At 39.9% G+C, this 21,261-nt stretch overlaps 1 protein-coding gene across 1 annotated transcript; it reads left to right on the forward strand.

Annotated features, from left to right (window-relative positions):
* Nucleotides 1-3,383: 3,383 nt before the first annotated feature.
* LOC121641682 (gastrula zinc finger protein XlCGF8.2DB-like) lies at nucleotides 3,384-14,062 on the forward strand (the record flags this gene model as incomplete). Its single annotated transcript, XM_041987970.1, has 3 exons — nucleotides 3,384-3,436; nucleotides 3,542-3,619; nucleotides 13,086-14,062. A coding segment is annotated over exon 3 (930 nt), but the record flags the coding sequence as incomplete, so codon positions are not given.
* Nucleotides 14,063-21,261: the final 7,199 nt, after the last annotated feature.

Genomic DNA, 21,261 nt, shown 5'->3' on the forward strand with positions numbered 1-21,261 from the left:
TTAATGTTTTCTGAAAAGATACATTTTAAATGTTTGTTAAATGTTTTCTACATTTTCATTAAATTCAATAGTTCAGTAAATGTAAACATGACAAAGTACTTGTACTTTGCACTTAAACATGGGGGTGTCTTTATTTATAGATTATTTGTTTTGTTAGTTTTTGTCCTACTTGAAATGGAATCACGCTGAATGAATGTGGACCTTGAACTAAAATGTGTTAGACCAGTGGTGTAGTCTACATGATACGCAGGTATACGCCGTATACCCACTAGAAAAGGTCCCAAATGTCCATATAAGCACTAAAAAATGTGCAGACACGTGTCAACATGGTTTTGTGACATGACTTTCACTTTTCCGGTTATAAATTAACCACAAAGCCGGCTCGTTTAGACCACGAGCACTTCCGTCGAATGTGATGTTGAGCCACTGCAGAGGGAAAGCAGCTTGGCCGTCTGTCCTGATCCTGACCTGTGTGCCTATCAGCTGGTGGCTGGATGCTAGACAACCACGAATTTAAGAGTAGCGGATGAGAGGAAGAAGAAGATGCATCAGCAGCAGAAAAAGAAGAGGAAGAATTTTTTGGGCGGTTAGTTAGTGGAGAGGGAACACAGAAAAAAAAACATTTGCAATGACAACTAGTGCACTCATAAATGTTTTCAAACTGATTGAAAAACAATGTAGTCACCTACTAACATTTAAAATGTGTGTGTACTCAGAGTTAAGTAAAAAGAGTCATTTTTTATGAACCACATGGCAAAAACACCACAGGACGTGCTGTCTGGTTGGTGGGGATGGGGCACTGTGTCGCATTGCCACCTTGACACATGCACCACTTTTTCCTCATGAGAACCCTAAGATAGTTAAAACATCCAGAGTAACATGCAAAAAACAAACCTATTAAGTTATTAAAGACAATCAAGAGCACAATGATAAAATCTAGATACTGTAGTAAAAAAATAACTATAAAAATGTCATTTGTTTGGCAAATGTGAATGCTACATGATTTGGAATATTTCAAAAGATCTCAGATGATCTCTGCATTATACATTAATGCCACACATGTAGCAATATATGATGATTGTGTTATATTACAACTAAAGCTATAACTACAATTTACCTTGATGCATCCTGGCACCTTTTTAACTTGGAAGCAGTTTCTCCAAGTGGATCCAGGAGATGTGTCTTGTTCTGTGATGGATATATTACTTGTACTCAACAAAAAAAAACACTTTAATTTTGAATATATTTTATATGATATACAAGTGGGTTTTTTCAGGTACAAAACATAATACCTAATATAAAACGTTTGTCTTGGAAAAATATATGTAACATGTCAATAAATATGAAGAAAGTCCCAGAAAACACTTCCACCCAGAAAGCAGTGATAGTGTTCATTCACAACCCCAAACAGCAACTGATATTTTTCAGGTTCCCAAAGAATTAAGATACATAAATAAGCTTAGAGTTGTAACCATCCACATCACATTAAAGTTGTAGGAACATGTTACAAGAAAACAAGTAACTAATCCTCAATCGTGGAATGTTTCCACTCCATACTGATGTTATGTGTGATACATATGTGTGATGTAGGTCACTACCAAACTGTACCAACTCTCAATCCTTCCTCCAGAAGGATGGCAGCAGGAAATGAAACGCCCTTTCCCACCACAGATCGTGGTGGCCCGTAACCCGCCGCAGCTGTAGTCCTTTAGCTGGAGACTATGTGTCAAACCAGCTTACAAGGCGGAATGGTCCGGGCCTTCGTTGAGAGCAACAGCAAGGCCGCTCAGAAATAAAACAATCACTGTAAAACACACAAAGCAAAGCAGCAGCAATCAGGGAGACGATCAACAGCCGTAATAATCAGCTGTAGCTCATCCAGCAACGTGCACCGCAGCAGCCAATATCAGCAGGACGGCTATGTTGTTGGAAACCATCTGATTAATCTCCCTAAGGAAATAAACTAAATAAATGTCCCATACAGACAGGAAACGTGCCCACAAGCCGTGGATTGACCTACCAGGAAGACAGGGTTAGCCACAGAAAGGAGTCTTCAGATGCAGGGAGTAGCACAGATCCTTAAGGAACTCGGGGCGGACCTCATCCACCACCGGGGCCTTGCCACCGAGGAGCTTTTTAACCACCTCAGCGACCTCAGCCCTAGAGATGAGAGACCCAGCACCACTAATCCCAGGCTCTGCTTCCTTATTGGAAGACGTGTTGGTGGGATTGAGAGGGTCTTCGAAGTATTCTCTCCACCACCTCACAACGTCCCGAGTCGAGGTCAGCAGCCCCCCATCCCCACTGTACACAGTGTTGACGGAGCACTGCTTTCCCCTCCTGAGCCCCCGGATGGTGGACCAGAATCTCCTTGAAGCAGTCCGGAAGTCATTCTCCATGGCCTCTCCAAACTCCTCCAGTGCCCAAGCTTTTGCTTTAGCGACTGCCGAAGCTGCGCTCCGCTTAGCCCGCCGATACCCATCAGCTGCCTCTGGAGTCCCACAGGCCAAAAAGGCCCGATAGGACTCCTTTTTTTTTTTTAGCTTTATCCCTTACTGCCGGAGTCCACCAATGAGGTACTCTGAACTGCTACTTGGTGCATAAGCACAAACAACGGTCAGGACCCATCCTCCTACCCGAAGGCGGAGGGAGGCTACCCTTTTGTCCACTGGGGTAAACTCCAACGTACAAGCGCCAAGTTGGGGGGCAATGAGCATGCCCACACCTGCTCGGCACCTCTCACCAGGAGCAACTCCAGAATGGAAGAGGGTCCAGCCCCTCTCAAGGACAGTGGTTCCAGAGCCCAAGCCATGCATTGAGGTGAGTCCAACTATATCTAGCCGGAACCATTCAACTTCGCGCACCAGCTCAGGCTCCTTCCCTGCCAGAGAGGTGACATTCCACGTTCCTAGAGCTAGCTTTTGCAACCGAGGATCAGACTGCCAGGGTCACCTCCTCTGGCAGCCGCCCAGTTCACACTGCGCCTGTCCCCTATGGCCCCTTCTGCAGGTGGTGAGCCCAAGAGAGGGGAGGCCCTTTTAATTTGTAACTATAATGTTGAAAAAAATTCCTTTAAAACCTTCCCATTTTTGAGTATTTGTGTTACGATATTCAGAAATGCTGCTTCTGAAATTGTAGCCTCCTGGCGGCTGTATGTTATTGTTCTGACTGCACTGTTTGTCTTGAAATGGTTTAAGATGAAGAAGAAGAAGAAATCTATATCACATTAACCTGTAACCTGAAGAACTAGTCACCCTGAGAATACACACTCCGATACGGAAGGTGGCGGTATGCACCTGAAACGTTGGTTGCGACCCGCCATTAAGAAGAAGAAGAAGAAGGAGGAAAACAATCTAACTTCCGGGTTTTTCTCACGGTGCAACGTCTTGGCCCTGCAAGCCACATCACTGGAGGATCTATTTAACTTCTTTTCAAGGTATTTCTGCAACATTAATTGATGAAAACTTTAAACTATAGATGGAGACTTCGACGTATCTTGGATTCTGACGGTTGTACGTTTCTGTCCTCTGCGGAGGTTCAGCTCGCTGGGGAGGAACGACGGCGTGGAAGAGGGACCGGACAAAGACTCGTTATCGAGGGACCCTGGTCGGGAAGGAAGGTGAGAATTAACACACCTTGGTGTGTGTTACGTGTTTGGTTTAATCAGCGAGTGGTAATATTCCTGTGAACTGTGTGGTCGTGATGTTTGGTGCTTAGTGATGTTAAGTTGGTCTTGTGTCGAGATCAGTTGTCCAGACCTGCGTGAAGCTGCCCCCCCACCCCACGCAAAACAGTGAAAATGGTCTCGATCGTTTGTGCTGCGTTAGTGCTGGTTTGTCCAGAAGAAAAAAATAGTTTGTCCTGCTTTGGTTTCTAAAGGCTAAATAATATTTCAAATGTTAGACCGTTCACGCAGCCTCACGAAAACGGTTGTTTACAAGAATAATTAATTTTACAGAGAAGAAGGTTGTAGTGTGGTTTTAGAAGAAGGTGGCTTTGTCTTTTGATGATAGTCGACAATTTAATCATCCAGCTTCTTGCTTGTTTTAATCCAATATCCAATAAAGTTTGTTGTATAAATTTAAAATCTGTTTGTGCCGGAAAACCTGGAGTTTGTGTCGTAAAATCAGTTTATGGACCAACGGTTTTCTTGTCAGCCCTAACATTTTATAACGGAAAAATGGCTGTAACCTTAGCTATTTTTTTCTTCTCCTTAAACAGCAATTTAGTTTTTACTGTTTCTCAAAAGATTGAAAGGTAAGTAAAAAGCAGTAATATTATCAGTTAATACAATCCAGACTTCATAGAGCTGCATCCTTCTAATGGAGATCATGCTGTAACTTGGCATCATGCAAGAAAGGTTCATCTAATGAATGCAAAGACAAACCAGTTAGATTTTCCTGGGTATTCACATCCATTTATATAATAAAAGACCCAGATGAGTGAAAATTGTCTAAATGTGTAACTTGGATGTTAAAACACATCTTTCATTTGACTGCAGTAGATTAATAACAGGTTAATGAGAATACTTGGTAATAACTACTCAAAGCTGTTGATGGCATATATACATGACAGAATTATATCAAATCCAACACCATTAAAGTTTATTTAAGCTTTACCTTCAACCTCCTACAACCTTGTGGTTGCCGTGGTGACGACTGATAGTCACGTGGTTTACGGCGAGGGAAAAATAGGCAGCTTCGTGTCCGAATCGCCAAGAATGAGTCACTATGTAGTGCAGCCCTATGTAGTAAGTGAGGGGTTAGGGAGTAGTGTGAACATTTGGACACACACAAAGATTCCCTTCTGGAAGTTCTCTGCTCATCAAAAGAGGCCGTAGTACTGGAAAAGGGAAGCATGGTCGCTCCTAGGACCAGAGTCTGGATAGAGCTGAGTGAGCAGCTTGGAAACAGGATCTCTGCAAAGGCGCTGTATACTATAGTCAAATTAAACTGATACAGTGTCTGGTCAGCTTTAGGGTTCAGTAGTCAGACCAAGGATCCAGAGAATACTGACACAGAAACATCCGAGTCAGGTTTTTCTCCTGGACTAAAAAACAAGGAAGATTTTGTTTTGCTGGCAGATGTCACTCTAGTGCAAGTATTAGGATAAGTAAAAAGTAATAAAATAAGTAGCAAGTAATAAAACAGACTCTTATAAAGTGGTGTCTACTATATACAGAGCAATATATGCAAATATACATGCATTATTGTCTGAAACTATAAATGAAGTATACACTATTTTGTGTGTGTAAATATATATTATAAACTTTATATCTGTGTGTGTGTGTGTGTGCATGTACATATGTGTGAAAAATCTTTCAAATGTAAATAGTTTATATGTGTTTACACAAATATAATATTGTTTATATTACATTATACAGTATATATTACAAAATTAACTATAGTACATGGTACCTAAAGAAGAACAGCATAGTAAAATATAGCACAATGTGCTGTTGAATTGGAAGCAGGTTATGAGTTTACCATCACTATGCTTATGGCTCTGGAGTAAAAACTGGTTAGAAATTGTGTGGTGCCTCTTCTTACATATATATATATATATATATATATATATATGTATGTATATATATATATATATATATATATATATATGCATTAATTTATTTAATTGAGATCATGAGGACACTTTTATTTTGGAGTAATTTTTGGGAGCAACATATAGTGCAGCACCACATTGTGCTGCGCCTATTTCGTGCTTCTGTTTTATTTCGGATCCTTATATTCAAATTAAGGGGCGGGGCTTCTAGACGTGGGCTGAATGTAGTAGGGGCAGAGCAGTGTGCCTCTAGAGAGAGTGGCGCCACCGGAAGCTCAAAACGCTTGCCGATCACGTGGTCCATGTAGCCTCCAAAAGTTCCAGGAAGTGCTTGGCGGCCAATACAAAATAATAAGGAAACTACGATAATCGGTAAATAATGATCAATGAAGGCTTTGCTTTGCAATATTTTTATAGTTGTGTTCATTGATATGAATCATGTTAACTAAACCTGTATGACATCAACAGCAATGTAAATCGTAATATTTTCTGTTTTTTTAACTTTATCTTTCAGACTGAGGCATACCAACAGGTGACGACAATGATTTACCAAGTGACTACACAATAAATCTAGGCTCACAGCATAATGATAACTGTTCTTACAGGAAATCTATATCCAATAAATAAAATTTAGATCCCAATTCATTTCAAATAAATGGGTTATCTATTCTTACTTATTACTATCTACTTGTGTGAATTGCTTTTAAGTCTTAAGACTTATTTTGACTGAGGCAGACTGATAACTACACAAGTCTGGACTCACAATATAATGTGTTCTTACAGAAAATCCATGGCAAATAAATAAAATTTTGATTTCAATTCATGGAAAATACATGGCTTTCTATCACTATTTGTTAACTATCCCAAGACTTACTCCCTACATATACACAATAAATCAGACAAACACCCTTTGTTTTCCAAATGCATTTAATACCTAAAAGAATTCCTTTACAATAAAACTCGACTAGATCAGCATATCTAGCCATTTCTTTTCTCTGCTATCCTCGAATACAGTCTTCACCATGGTATGCTGTGCTGCATGGGGATGCTCCAATCGCTCAGAGAAAGGCATGCGTATGTATGGCTTCCCCAAAGACAGGGACAGAAGGAAAATATGGATGGCCAAAGTCAGCAGGATACATTTGACCACCATCAGGGACTGTGAAAACAAAAAAATATGTGCGGTAATCATATTAAAACAATGCATTTACACATTTTCAAAGACCATATTATTGGGAAGTTTAATATTTTTAAATTAAACACAGAGAACACATCACAGGGAGATTTATATGGTTGAGGTTGCAGAATGTAGAAAAAAAGACAGGAAACAACACTTAAAAGTGGCCAAACCAGGAAGGTGAAGAAGAACAGTATCCCAGTTAACGTCAGGCAACCCCAGAACTGCTGAAAGTTCTTCAGGACAATGCTGCACGAGGGAAGAGTGATATTCTTCCCTTAAGCATCTCTCTGCTTCTCTGCTCTCATCCTGCACACTGAGTGCTGAGTGCTGTCTAGTGCAGCAAATGCATTCAAGTACAATCAGCCACTTATTTTGTATTTGTATATTTTGTTAAGTTGTTAAGGTTAACATGTTTGTTACATTTAACAGGTTAGGTTTTATAGTTGCAAAGATTGTAAACATATATACTAAGAGTATTGTGCTATCTAATACTGTGTATTCATCTTCATATCTTTGTCCATAATTCCACAGCCTTATAAATACATTAAAATTAAATAAAAATGTAATTACAATCGCTCTCCCTACACATTAACCTCGCTATCAACGGCGTTGGATCAATTTATATTGACGAACAGAATTTACATTCATCAGCCTGTGGCATCTGTTGCTATCAGTGTGCTAGCATAAACTTTTATCGGTTTATAATCTCTAAATATATTAATCTAGACGGGGACAATCCGTCGACATACTTAATTACTCCTGTCAAGTTGATTTCGATGCACAACTGATATGGAAATATGACTATTAAAACATCTTACCTTGAAGAAGTGTAGCTCCGACAATCTGCTCCATTGAAATACATTGACCGTCGCTTAGCTTTTGCTAACTACCGGGAACTTTTGAGGGGCTCCATACGCCGCCATTGCTGTGAAAAAACTGAACCATTGCAGTGAACGGAGATGGCGCCACTCTCTCTAGAGGCACTCTGCTCTGCCCCTACTACATTCAGCCCACGTCTAGAAGCCCCGCCCCTTAATTTGAATATAAGGATCCGAAATAAAACAGAAGCACGAAATAGGCGCAGCACAATGTGGTGCTGCAGTATACGTTGCTCCCAAAAATTACTCCAAAATAAAAGTGTCCTCATGATCCCAATTAAATAAATTAATGCATATATATATATATATATATATATATTTATTTATTTATATATATATTCAATAATTTAGTTATTTTTCTATTTATTTAATTTTGAATAAAACGGCTTTCCATATGTTTTTTATGAGTTTGAGTTTAGAAAAGCTTCTCTCACCTGAAGCTACAATAACTGCAATACTTACATTTGGAGACAGGTCAACGATGTTTCTGTTAGTGGGACTTGCCAGTATCCTTTTAACTAGGGATGCACGATATATCGGCATTAATATCGGTATTGGCCAATGTTAGTCATTTTTTTAACATATCGGTATCGGTCCGATAAGCAAAACTGGGCCGATATTAACAGCCGATATTTATTTTCATATAATTGCTGATTGTGTACATGTGTCAGAAGGTTTGGCCATGCAGCCATGTTTGGACATGTGACAGCGATGCAGCACTACATTGTGGGATGTAACTGAAGCAAGAAGCAATTTCAGCTATGTGGTAATTTTTACAGTGTAGAAAGAAGGTACTCGAAAAGCAGTATGCAATATCTGCAAAGTCGAAGTAATGCGAGGAGGATGCCGTGTGAACTCGTCCAGCACCACAAATTTGATATGTCATCTGAAAAACTGCCATCCAGAACTTCACAAACAATGGTGGGAAGCTAACACCCCTAATGTTTGCCTTATTTTCACTTTGTACAGAATTTGATAATCTTAAACCTTTTAAAACAAAATATATATATCGACATCTGTAAATATCGGTTATCGGCCATAACAACAATATTAATATCGGATATCGGTATCGGCCAAAATTTTCACATCGGTGCATCCCTACTTTTAACAGATCTAATTTTGTTACATAGCGAGCCAATCCTAAAGAATCCTAAAGAATACAAGCATGCTATAGTCTAACCTCTGCTCAAAAAACCCAACGTGGATCCCACCATTCTGTGTAATTTCCAACCAATTTTCAAACTTCCTTTCATTTCTAAAATCCTAGAGAGGATTGTTTATACACAGATAAAAGAGTTTTTAGAGGAAAATAATGTTTTTGAGGTTTTTCAGTCTGGTTTCAAACCTCTTCATAGCACTGAGTCGGCTCTACTGAGGGTTTTTAATGATCTTTTATTAGCTACAGATTCTGGTGACCATGCACTCTTGGTTTTATTGGATTTAACAGCAGCCTTTGACACAGTGGATCACAACATTTTAATGACTCGTCTGGAGCATTGTGTTGGCATTCATGGTACTGCCCTGGAATGGTTCAGGTCCTACCTGTGTGAGAGGACATTCTCTCTTAAATTGGACCATTTCCAGTCATCCCCTGCTCCTCTATTCTGTGGTGTTCCCCAGGGATTCATTCTTGGGCCTTGCTCTTTTCATTATACCTCCTACCCCTTGGGTCAGTTATTAGGAAGCACAATTGTGCTTTCCGTCTGTATGCTGATGATAGTCAGGTCTATGTCCCTCTTAAACACAAGGACTCTTATTCCTTAGAAAAACTGGTAATCTGTCTCAATGAAGTGAAAGCCTGGACGGCCTTAAATTTTCTTCATTTTAATGAAAAGAAGACAGAAGTCATGGTTTTTAGTCCTGGTTGACAGTAGGTCCTCTCCTGTCGACTTGGGTCCTCTGGCACAGTATTGTAAATCTGATGTGACAAACGTGGGAGTAAAAATGGACAGTGATTTTAACCTAGACAGGCGGATCAGTGCAGTTGTGAAAGCTAGCTTTTTCCAGCTGAGGCAACTGGCAAAGGCCAAAGACATTCTTTCAAAGCAGGACTTTGAAACAGTTATTCATGCTTTCATAACAACACGGCTGGACTACTGCAATGCCGTATACTTCGGTGTCTCTCAGAAATCTCTGTCCTGTCTGCAGCTGGTGCGAAATGCTGCAGCACGTCTGTTAACTGGAACACAAAGGAGAGAACACATCTGTCCTGTTGTAGCGACACTGCCCTGGTTGCCTGTTCTTTTTAGAGTTCATTTTAAAATTCTTTTATTTGTTTTTAAGTCTTTAAATGACCTTGCCCCCACTACCTCTCTAAGCTGCTTCACATATACTCCCCCTCCCGGTCCCTTCAGTCAGCGGATCAGCTGCTCCTGGAGGTGCCAAGGATGCGGAGGAAGCTCAGAGGAGACAGGGCTTTTTCTGTGGCGGGACCAGAGCTGTGGAAATGTCTGCCACTGCAGGTCAGACAGGCTTCATCACTGTTCAGTTTTAAATCCCTTCTAAAAACCCACCTCTTTTTCATTGGCTTTTCACCCAGTATGATTTTGCTTTTATTGCTTGTATTGTTTTTATTTTGTATTGCTTTAATTTTTTTTAATGATTTTGTCTTTTTTATTTAATGTTTTGCTGTTTTTACTTATATTATGTTCAGCACTTTTCAGTTCAGCATGTTCAGTAGCTGCTGTCGTAAAGTGCTTTATAAATAAAGTTGGCTTGGCTAGCCGTTGTGGACTAAATAGTCGGTTTCCTGAATCATGAGCTGTCTCTTGGGCAAGCTACACCAGTACAGGTGCTGTTTGACTGGTCTGTTGTTTCCCACATCAGTGTCATGGGAGATGACAGTGGTGCGAGAAGGAATGTGCTGAAATAAGCTGTGAAACTTATTAACGCGAGACAACCAGAGTGTTGATTGTCATGGAGATGCTGTAGCGTGTACCCTGCATATGAGCTTTCAGTGAAGGGCAGCGCATCTGCTCAAATGAGCGTTTGGGAACCTCCCGTATCCCTTAACATTTTTATTTTATTTACTATTATTATTTACTCTGTGGCAATAATAACGAGCGTTCTTCTTGAACGCGAGGTTTGGCTGATTTCATATTTTCAACAGCAGTGTTTTTCACAACGGGCTTATATACTGTTTAATTAGTGAGCACATATTCGTCAGCAATTACAGCAGCAGCCGACAAAGTAGCCACACGCTGCTCATTTAAATAAACTACCACACTCTCGGGTAGCTGTTTCTTAAATTCCTCTAAGAGGATTAGTTCTCTCAGAGAATCAAAAGTGCTCACACCACCTAAAGAGCACCACCGGTCAAAGAGACTGCCCTTTTCCTGTGCAAATTCAACGTAAGTCTGGGATTGGGTCTTTTGATATGTTCTAAATTTCTGTCGGTAGGCTTCCGGTACAAATTCAAAAGCTTTGAGTACCGCAGCCTTCACAATGTCGTAGCCCTAGCTGTCAAGAAGAGGGGGCGCTGCTACGACCTCTTTTAATCTGCATTGCACAAGAAGGGCCCACCAGTCCTTTGGCCACTTCAAAGTTGGCGCTATTCTTTCAAACGCTGCAAAATAGCAGTCTCCATCCCCAAATACTGGAGAAAAAAAAGGAATAAATTTAGTGATATCTAAGAGACTAGAGGGGACCGAGGCATCTGATGACATGCTAGAGCAATCAGTCGCCGGTAAAGTGGACTGGGTTTGAGCTTCCAGCTCCAAACGACGCATGCGCACCTGCTCATCAGCCTCGATTTCCATGCGACGGATCTCGAGCTGCAAACTGCGCTGATGCTCCAACTGCAGCCTTGTCAATTTCATCCTCAACCGGGCATCTAGCCATCAGGAACCTGAGCCATTCTCAGAGAGAAGCGGATCATACTTAGGAAGAGTGACGGATGGAGTCATCCTGCCATCCCCCACAGAAGATGCTTCCTCGACACCAGCTGAGCCCAACTGACAATCACGCTCAGTCTTGCTAGGTCCCTGCCTCCTTGGGCAGACCAGCCACCACAGGCAAAAATGCAGATATCACTACTACTACACAAATTGAGATATATGCTCTCACCGTATCCTCCAATAAAAAAAAAAAAAAAACTCCCGGACGAGCCTCCACTTTTGTTATGACCATGTCTCAAATCCAGGGGAATTGGGATCAATAGCAAAAACAAGCCGGACCAAACTCAAAGATCTGTACAAGAAATTTATTACAAAACCAGGTTCAAAAGAGAAAAAAACAACAAAAGGTGTCCAATAGTCCGTATATCAAGTCCGGTAAAAGTAAAAAGAAAACCAATTAACATAAGGTGTCCTCAACTGAGGCAATAATTACCAATAACAATTAAACAAAATAATAAACAATTCTCTTTATGTATTAAAATACCCAAATACTATACGAAAACAAAATACTTATTCTAATAGAAATCCAAAAATCTTACTCTTACTCTTAAGCTTAACCAAATTGGAGCTTTTTATACAAACCAAAACCAAAATGCAATACCAGACGGTAGCCTTCAATACAAACCAAAATCTGCTATAAAACTTAATTCAAAAGCCACTCACACACGATGAGCGCGCATATCCTCAATTATCTCAACCAAAAACACAACCGTGAACTAAACTAAGGGAATTCTATTTTCTTTTTTTTTTTTTTTTAAATAAAAATAAAAAAAAAAATAAATAAAAAAAAAACTAAAAAAAAAACTAAAAAAAAAAAACTAAGGGAATTCTAAATGCTCTTACAAAATCCCACAAGGGTTACTCAGACCAGCCACTTCTATACACAATCCAAGTTGGCGAGCTGTGGGCCTAATGGTACACAGCCGCCCTGAGTGCTGGCACTTCCTCCTTCTTAAAGGCCTGGAGTCCTTCTGGTTGGCTGGCAGAGAGGAAGTGCGGAACTGTAGTCGTCCAATAACAGAAGAGCAGGGGTTCTGGAGGTGGGAAGAGGAGGGAGGTCCCTGCTGCATCCACAGCCAATTGCAGAGAAGCAACCGAGCACCAGAACGTAAATTACCACAACCACCGGCCACAGGCCTGGGGATGTGACAGTAGGAAATTAAGTATTATATACTTTATTTATAGTTTCAAACATTAATGTATGTATATTTCCATATATTGCTTTGTATAGTAAACACTATATATGAATCTGTTTTATAGTTATTTATTTTATTCCTTATTTTATTACCTTATCCTAACACTTGATGTGGACCGAAGTGCAACACAGGGAGACTGTCTGTTATTTATAACCATGTCATACCATACACCCATCAAATAAGTTTAACACTACATTTTAAGAAATAGAAGAATATAACAAATTTAAAGATATGTTTTTTTTACATTGGGGAGCCACTGAATTTCCCAGGGACCGACTTAAACCACCAGCTGCCGGAGACTCACTACATTGAGAACCTGTCAACATCACTGTTCAGGCTCCTTGAAATCCAGTTTTGTCTTTCTTTTTTCTTTCAGTGTTACCTGCAGCAGCTGTTGGTGATTGGAGAGGGGGTTCCCTGGAAATGGAGTCTGGACAAGCTGGATCCAGATCCCCTCTACTTAGAAGAGGAACCAGAGGAACTGTGGCCCAATCAGGATGCAAAAAGAGTGAAAAAAGTTGGAATGACAACAGGGCACATGGGTCAGGTGTAAACGATGATGTAGAGTGTAACACTGCCAACAACTCCCTCAGCTGCTCTGAATGTGGTGAAAAGTTTGACAACCAACAATCTCTCCAGAGACATTTAACAGAGAATCCTTTGAGTTGTTTGAAGCATAAGAAATGTTTTAAAGTAACACGAAATATAAATTTGCGTAGAGGAGTTCACACAGGGACAAAAGCAGTTAAATGTGATGTTTGCGGTCACATCTGTAGTCATAAAAGAAAACTTGGGCTACACATGAGAATTCACACAGGAGACAAACCATTCAGCTGTGATGAATGTGGACACAGATTTCGTCAAAAGACAAGCTTAAACCAACACTTGAGAATCCACACAGGAGACAAACCATTCTCCTGTGATGAATGTGGACAAAAATTTAGTCTCAAGTCAAACTTAAACAAACACATGAGAATCCACACAGGAGAAAAACCATTCTCCTGTGAGGAATGTGGACAAAGATTTAGTCGCAAGACAAGCTTAAACCAACACATGAGAATCCACAGAGGAGACAAACCATTCAGCTGTGATGAATGTGGACAAAGATTTAGTCAAAAGACACACTTAAACCAACACATGAGAATCCACACAGGAGACAAACCATTCTCCTGTGAGGAATGTGGACAAAGATTTAGTCGCAAGACAAACTTAGACGTACACATGAGAATCCACACAGGAAACAAACCATTCAGCTGTGATGAATGTGGACAAAGATTTAGTCTCAATTCAAACTTAAACAAACACATGAGAATCCACACAGGAGACAAACCATTCAGCTGTGATGAATGTGGACAAAGATTTAGTCGCAAGACAAGCTTAAACCAACACATGAGAATCCACAGAGGAGACAAACCATTCAGCTGTGATGAATGTGGACAAAGATTTAGTCAAAAGACACACTTAAACCAACACATGAGAATCCACACAGGAGACAAACCATTCTTCTGTGAGGAATGTGGACAAAGATTTAGTCGCAAGACAAGCTTAAACCAACACATGAGAATCCACACAGGAGACAAACCATTCTCCTGTGAGGAATGTGGACAAAGATTTAGTCGCAAGACAAGCTTAGACATACACATGAGAATCCACACAGGAGACAAACCATTCTTCTGTGAGGAATGTGGACAAAGATTTAGTCAAAAGACACACTTAAACCGACACATGAGAATCCACACAGGAGACAAACCATTCTTCTGTGAGGAATGTGGACAAAAATTTAGTCGCAAGACAAGCTTAGACATACACATGAGAATCCACACAGGAGACAAACCATTCTTCTGTGAGGAATGTGGACAAAGATTTAGTTGGAAGACAAGCTTAAACCAACACATGAGTATCCACACAGGAGAAAAACCATTCAGCTGTGATGAATGTGGACAAAGATTTAGTCGCAAGACAAGCTTAAACCAACACTTGAGAATCCACACAGGAGACAAACCATTCTCCTGTGAGGAATGTGGACAAAGATTTAGTTGGAAGACAAGCTTAAACCAACACATGAGAATCCACACAGGAGACAAACCATTCAGCTGTGATGAATGTGGACAAAGATTCAGTCAAAAGGCAAACTTAAACCAACACTTGAGAATCCACAGAGGAGACAAACCATTCTTCTGTGAGGAATGTGGACAAAGATTTAGTTGGAAGACAAGCTTAAACCAACACATGAGAATCCACACAGGAGACAAACCATTCAGCTGTGATTAATGTGGACAAAGATTTAGTCGCAAGACAAGCTTAGACATACACATGAGAATCCACACAGGAGACAAACCATTCTTCTGTGAGGAATGTGGACAAAGATTTAGTCAAAAGACACACTTAAACCGACACATGAGAATCCACACAGGAGACAAACCATTCTTCTGTGAGGAATGTGGACAAAAATTTAGTCGCAAGACAAGCTTAGACATACACATGAGAATCCACACAGGAGACAAACCATTCTTCTGTGAGGAATGTGGACAAAGATTTAGTTGGAAGACAAGCTTAAACCAACACATGAGTATCCACACAGGAGAAAAACCATTCAGCTGTGATGAATGTGGACAAAGATTTAGTCGCAAGACAAGCTTAAACCAACACTTGAGAATCCACACAGGAGACAAACCATTCTCCTGTGAGGAATGTGGACAAAGATTTAGTTGGAAGACAAGCTTAAACCAACACATGAGAATCCACACAGGAGACAAACCATTCAGCTGTGATGAATGTGGACAAAGATTCAGTCAAAAGGCAAACTTAAACCAACACTTGAGAATCCACAGAGGAGACAAACCATTCTTCTGTGAGGAATGTGGACAAAGATTTAGTTGGAAGACAAGCTTAAACCAACACATGAGAATCCACACAGGAGACAAACCATTCAGCTGTGATTAATGTGGACAAAGATTTAGTCGCAAGACAAGCTTAGACAAACACATGAGAATCCACACAGGACAGAGACCATTTTCCTGTGAGGTCTGTGGTGAATTATTTAGGTGGCCTGTCTCTGTAAAAAGACACATGCTTGTCCATGCAAAATAGAAATGGCACTTTGAGAATGTTCTAAAATTTAAAGTGCGATATAAATTTATTATTATTATTATTATTTTTTTTTTTATTGTTACGGAAGCCGGTCATTGCTGCCCCCTGAGGCTCGTCACACATGCAAATGCCAGTCCTGCCTGTTCGGAGTGGCTTGACCAGACGCACCCTCGTCTCCTTCCCTCTGGTTGGCTCATCACCCAGCCAATCACATCGCAGGCTGCCAGCAACCAGGAAATAAAGGACTGCTGCTGTGTTCATTCTGGGGGGAGAAGCTGTTTAGCACAGATGGTTCCCCCTCAGCTTGACAGAATTGTGGTGGCTTTTGACTGTTTGCAGTGCTTAGTGGTGGCATTTTGACACGTAGAATACTCGGAGTTTTCAGCAGGGTTAAACCTGACTGTTTATGTTGTCAGTTTAATAATAATTACTAATTTCATTTTGGTTTTGCCTTCGATAGCATACAACTGCTTTGGCTACTTTTTGAGCTTGAGTTTCTCATACCCCTATAGTGGGTCGTAATAAAGTGGGGGCTCGTCCGGGAGCTTATTTTCTTGTAAAATATTTAGCACGGTTGGTGTGGAGCAGTGGACTATATTGTTCTGATCGAGAAGGCTACGTCCTTTGACTTGGACCGGTTTCTTGCGGCTCCTTCCAGTGTAGCTCTTGACTGTTGCCGCAAAGCTGATTTTATGCAGCCTGTGGGCCATTTTTTCCTGTTGGTCCCGAAACAGGCCATCAAGAGCCAGATTAAGTGTCTGCAGAAGCCGCAGCTGTGTGTGAAGGCGCTCTGGCTAGAAGCGACCCAGTTAATGGAGAGGTAAAACCTCTCATTCAGACTCCCAGCCCGAAGACGGTTGAGGGGGGACCGGGGGCTGAAAAGCCGGTGACACTTATCACTCTGTCCCGGTGTGATCCACTTTCCTCAAACAGTTCGGATGCCCGTGCTGGGACTCCGTTAAAAGTCTGTTTGGTTAGATTGGAGCTGGAAGCCCGTGAGAAGGCTGAAGCTCGCCTGAACACACAAGCATGACTTTGAAAAAACTGTTTTGGAACACAGCAGGAGTGTGTTGTCTCACGCTCTCTCTGTTTTGAGCGGAGAAAGCAGTTTTTACTTGAAGTTATTGATTTTCAATATATAAAAGAGAGAGTTATCCACATATATAGCAACATCTATAACAATACATAAAAAAATGAAACACAGTAAAATGCAATAAAACTTAGATTAAAAAAAATGTTGGAGTTAAACTTAAAATTATTTCATTATGTGACAAACATTGAGATGTTGGCCACTTAACCCTCTGCCCTGGATACTTTAAAACCAAGTAGAACTGGTTCATTATTCAAAGTTCTGACTGTTGTGGCTCTTTGCGTTGTATTTGTTTAACTCTGACTCTGCTCAACAGATCCGAACCATGCGGTAAAGACCTCCATCCTCTGCTTAGCTGCGCCTGCAAGCTAGGTTAAATTTTCATTTTACGCATTAACGGTGGTTTGTGTCTGCTCTTTGGGCATGTCGTCTTTTCCGCATCATGACACGTGTACAGTTTAGTGACATTTTACAGTGAAACCTTTCCCACATGTTTTAAAGAAAATGGCTTTTGCATGTGTGGATTTTCATGTGGACCATGTGTTGGATAAATGTGTTTTTCACATACTACACATGTCACATCCATATTTGCATATTTATTAAAAAGGAGAAAAAGTTTTTGTTGACAGAACAGATTTAACATCAAACAAATCAGTTACAAATCTGAAGACACAAACATAACTTTATGACTTTGAACAGGGCTAAAGTTTTATTGTAACTTGCCTGAGATTTTTTTATTCTCATTCCCCTCTGCCTTCGTTTGCTGTCTATTAAACTTATTTCTTCTTTAACCATGGTGGAAATAAAGAAAGGTATTAACTACTGTTGCAAATATTTTATAAGCATTTTGATTCATTTACTCATTTATTATTCATTTACTCATTTAAGCATTCTCATTCATTTATTCATTTACATTTTATCCTTAGATTTTAGTAACATGCATTAGGTTTTTGCTTTTAATTAATAGAACTACAGCTTAATTGTCATCATTGCTTTGCAGGTTACAGATAGTGTATTCACATAAACTCATATAGGGTTATTGAGTTCAATACTGAGAAAAGAGCTAAGAACTAGCGGCCTTGACAATGTTCTGGATGGCCATTAGGGAGTAAATCATAAATATTGTTACATCTCTTTGCTTATCTATTCACTCCTAGCAGAACGGAATTTCCCAGTAACTCAGAAATCATTAAAAAAGAATAGCCTTTGTGTGAATATTTTGAGAAAAAAATACAAGGGAGTCAGTAGAAAGGCAGAAAAAGATAGTGAAGCAGAGCATAGTGTCTTTTTCCTTTCAGCTCTGACGCACCTCAGACGAAGGACCTGGAGGAATCAAAATGTGCACCACATGCCCGCACATAGAGGCAATGCTTTGTATCACTATAAATGAGGAGGATAATTTAGGTAGGCGGGTCTTTTGGCTGAACCGAAGGTTCCCGACACTTCTGTGTATTAGTGGGCATGATGCTAAGGCTAACAGGCTTCCTTCTCGAGAAGATATGTATTGTTTTCTTATTACTGGCTTAACAAAGAATTGTCAATTCTACTCAAACTCTGGTGTTTTTGCCTTCTTTTAAAAATGTGGATTTTTGAACACTCTTCCTTCTGATGATTGATTTACAGGTGGTGAACAAATCTTTTAAAGCCAACAAAGAATATTTTAAAACTTCGCTACAGAATACAAAATATTAGCAAAAGACTGCAGTGGTGACATGTTACCCTGTATGGCTTGAAGCTTGATAGACAAAGAAATAAATTGAGAAGGTTTTGAGCTCAGGAACAACGAACATAAGACTGGGAGAGTTTTGCATTGTGATAGTGGAAATGTGTAAAGTTATTTACAATGTCTACACAGAAATGAGACCACACAAGGTCAAGGGTTTGCCTACAGAAATGGGTGGACTGGATTACAATTTCACAAGCAGCAAATAAAACACTTTGATTTTTAAATAATGCAAAACACAAGATTATGGACATTTCCAACCATGCCTACTCTGACATGGTGTGATAAGATAACCAAGAAAAGATCTGAAAATTCCTGAATAAAATAAGTTTATCTCTGCTGAAAACAACAGTAGAGACCCAACCCTTTTTACAGTCATTTCTTTCTCTGCAGATTTGTGGCTCAAAACTAAATTGGACTCCAACTCCAAGAACTTAAATTTCAGATATTTACCAAGTAAATTAAATGGATGTGGCCTCTCACCCGTGTGAGTTTTCTTGTGTCCACTTTTGACATTTATAATAAAACCTTTCCTATATGTTTAACAAGAATACGACTTTTCACCTGTGTGGATTCTCGCGTGGACCAACGATGCATCACGATATGTGAAATCTTCACTACGTTGTACAAAGATGAAGCAGCTTCTCTGTGAGTTTTTATTTAAAGAACCACTCTGAATATAAAATTTTTGCATATATTGCAAAAATATGGCCTTTCGCCTGTGTGGCTTCTTTTGTGGTCACCAGTATTTCCTGAAGCCTGAAACATTTCCCACATGTATCACATATAAATGGCTTCTCACCTGTGTGAAATCTTATGTGGGCTGACAGTTTAGCAGAATCTCTGAAACGTTCACCGCACGTTTCACAAGGACTTGGCTTCTCTCCTGTATGGATGTTCTTGTATTTAAACTACAACTTGAAATGAACTTTTCCCACATGTTTTACAGGCATATGTTTTTTCTCTAGCGTGGCCTTTAATATGTAACAGTGATGAGTAAATAAAGCTTTTGCCATGTTTTGCTAGAATAAGGTTTCTCACCAGTGTGGATCCTCATGTTGATCTGTATGTATCGAACACATCTGAAACTTTTCCCACAGAATTTACAGGAATATGGTCTCACCTGTGTGGGTTCTGTCATGATTCATCATCATACTTGAAAGGCTTTTCCACAAATGACACAGTTTGTAGATTTATTAACCTCATCACTGTTACACAACTCGTCGATAAGGGAGAGTCGTCTTTATTGTTCCCGTTACTACTTTTCTTTTTCTTCTGTCGTTGTATATGTTGCTGATCCTGAGTCTACATGTTGTCTTGGTTCCTGATCTTTGTTCTCAGGAGCAGGAGTGTTGTCAGAGATTTGCTGGTTTAGTTCTTGTTTACAGAGGTCGTTATCTTCATAAATAGGAATTACCGCAAAGGTTTCAGTCTCCTGCTTCAGTACCAGCTACTCTGTGTCCTTAGTAGGGATGAAGTCCTCCTCTTCCTCTTTAATGGGGAGAGACTCTGGTTCCTCCTGGTTCTGGCTGGAGTTGTTCTCTGGATCACAGGGCTGGCTGGCAAGAACCTCTTCTTCTTTGATGACGTGTTGTGGGAGAGCTGAAGAAAATCAGAGGACACAAGAAAATGTTTATTACTGAAAAAAGAAAAAAAACTGCGAACAAGTTACTAAAATTTCATGGTATATTTTGTTTTTCTGGCTTTTCTACAGAGTTAAAATGTGTGTTCACCTAAAACATTACACAAAGATAAAGTGTACATTCACATTTTCAAATGTTTTTTATGTTTGTTTTATTTTTGCTGATATTTTAATGGATATTTATAGACTCTTTGTTTTTGTAGCATGCAAGCGGACAATAAAATATTATTTCATCTTATCTTTGTTTTGGTATTTTTATGCAGAAGGATGTCTATCCAGACAAGGAGGTGCAAGGAGGGTGCATTTTATTAGGGCACCATCAAAAATACAGGCAACGAATGCATAAGTCAGAACCCGGGTTCAGACTGGTTTTATTCTCACAGGACTGCTGCTTTTATATAGTTCAGGGTTTGGCTAATCCTTGCCCCTTAATTTTTATGCATCCATTAATTTTCACATCTACCAACAGAATCAGTCAGTGGCGTGCACAGATACACACCAGGTGGTGCGAGAGCACTTGACCTTTGCCCTCTGGACCAAGCAAGTGGCCTTATCAAAGTTATTTTAAAGCAAGTGGAGCGCACCATCAGAGCATGAGATGTTCACCTCTGCTCCGTGACCAGGCTAAAAATACAACATGCAAAGCTGCCACCGATCCCCTGGCCTACAGTCAGATATTAATGCCTATAATAAAGATTATGAACAAAAACAAAAAATAAAAAGTTAAAAGGGCTGTAACCTGTTGTACACTTCTAATTCAAACCCAAACTACACTTAATGAAACTAATTTAAATTTTTTCTTCACTAGTTCCAGGCTGTTAATGTTTTCTGAAAAGATAAATTTTAAATGTTTGTTAAATGTTTTCTACTTTTTCATTAAATTCAATAGTTCAGTAAATGTAAACATGACAAAGTACTTGTACTTTGCACTTAAACATGGGGGTGTCTTTATTCATAGATTATTTTGCTGTTTTGTTAGTTTTTGTCCTACTTGAAATGGAATCACG

This window comes from Melanotaenia boesemani, chromosome 6 (assembly GCF_017639745.1).
Source record: "Melanotaenia boesemani isolate fMelBoe1 chromosome 6, fMelBoe1.pri, whole genome shotgun sequence".
Lineage (NCBI taxonomy): Eukaryota > Metazoa > Chordata > Actinopteri > Atheriniformes > Melanotaeniidae > Melanotaenia > Melanotaenia boesemani.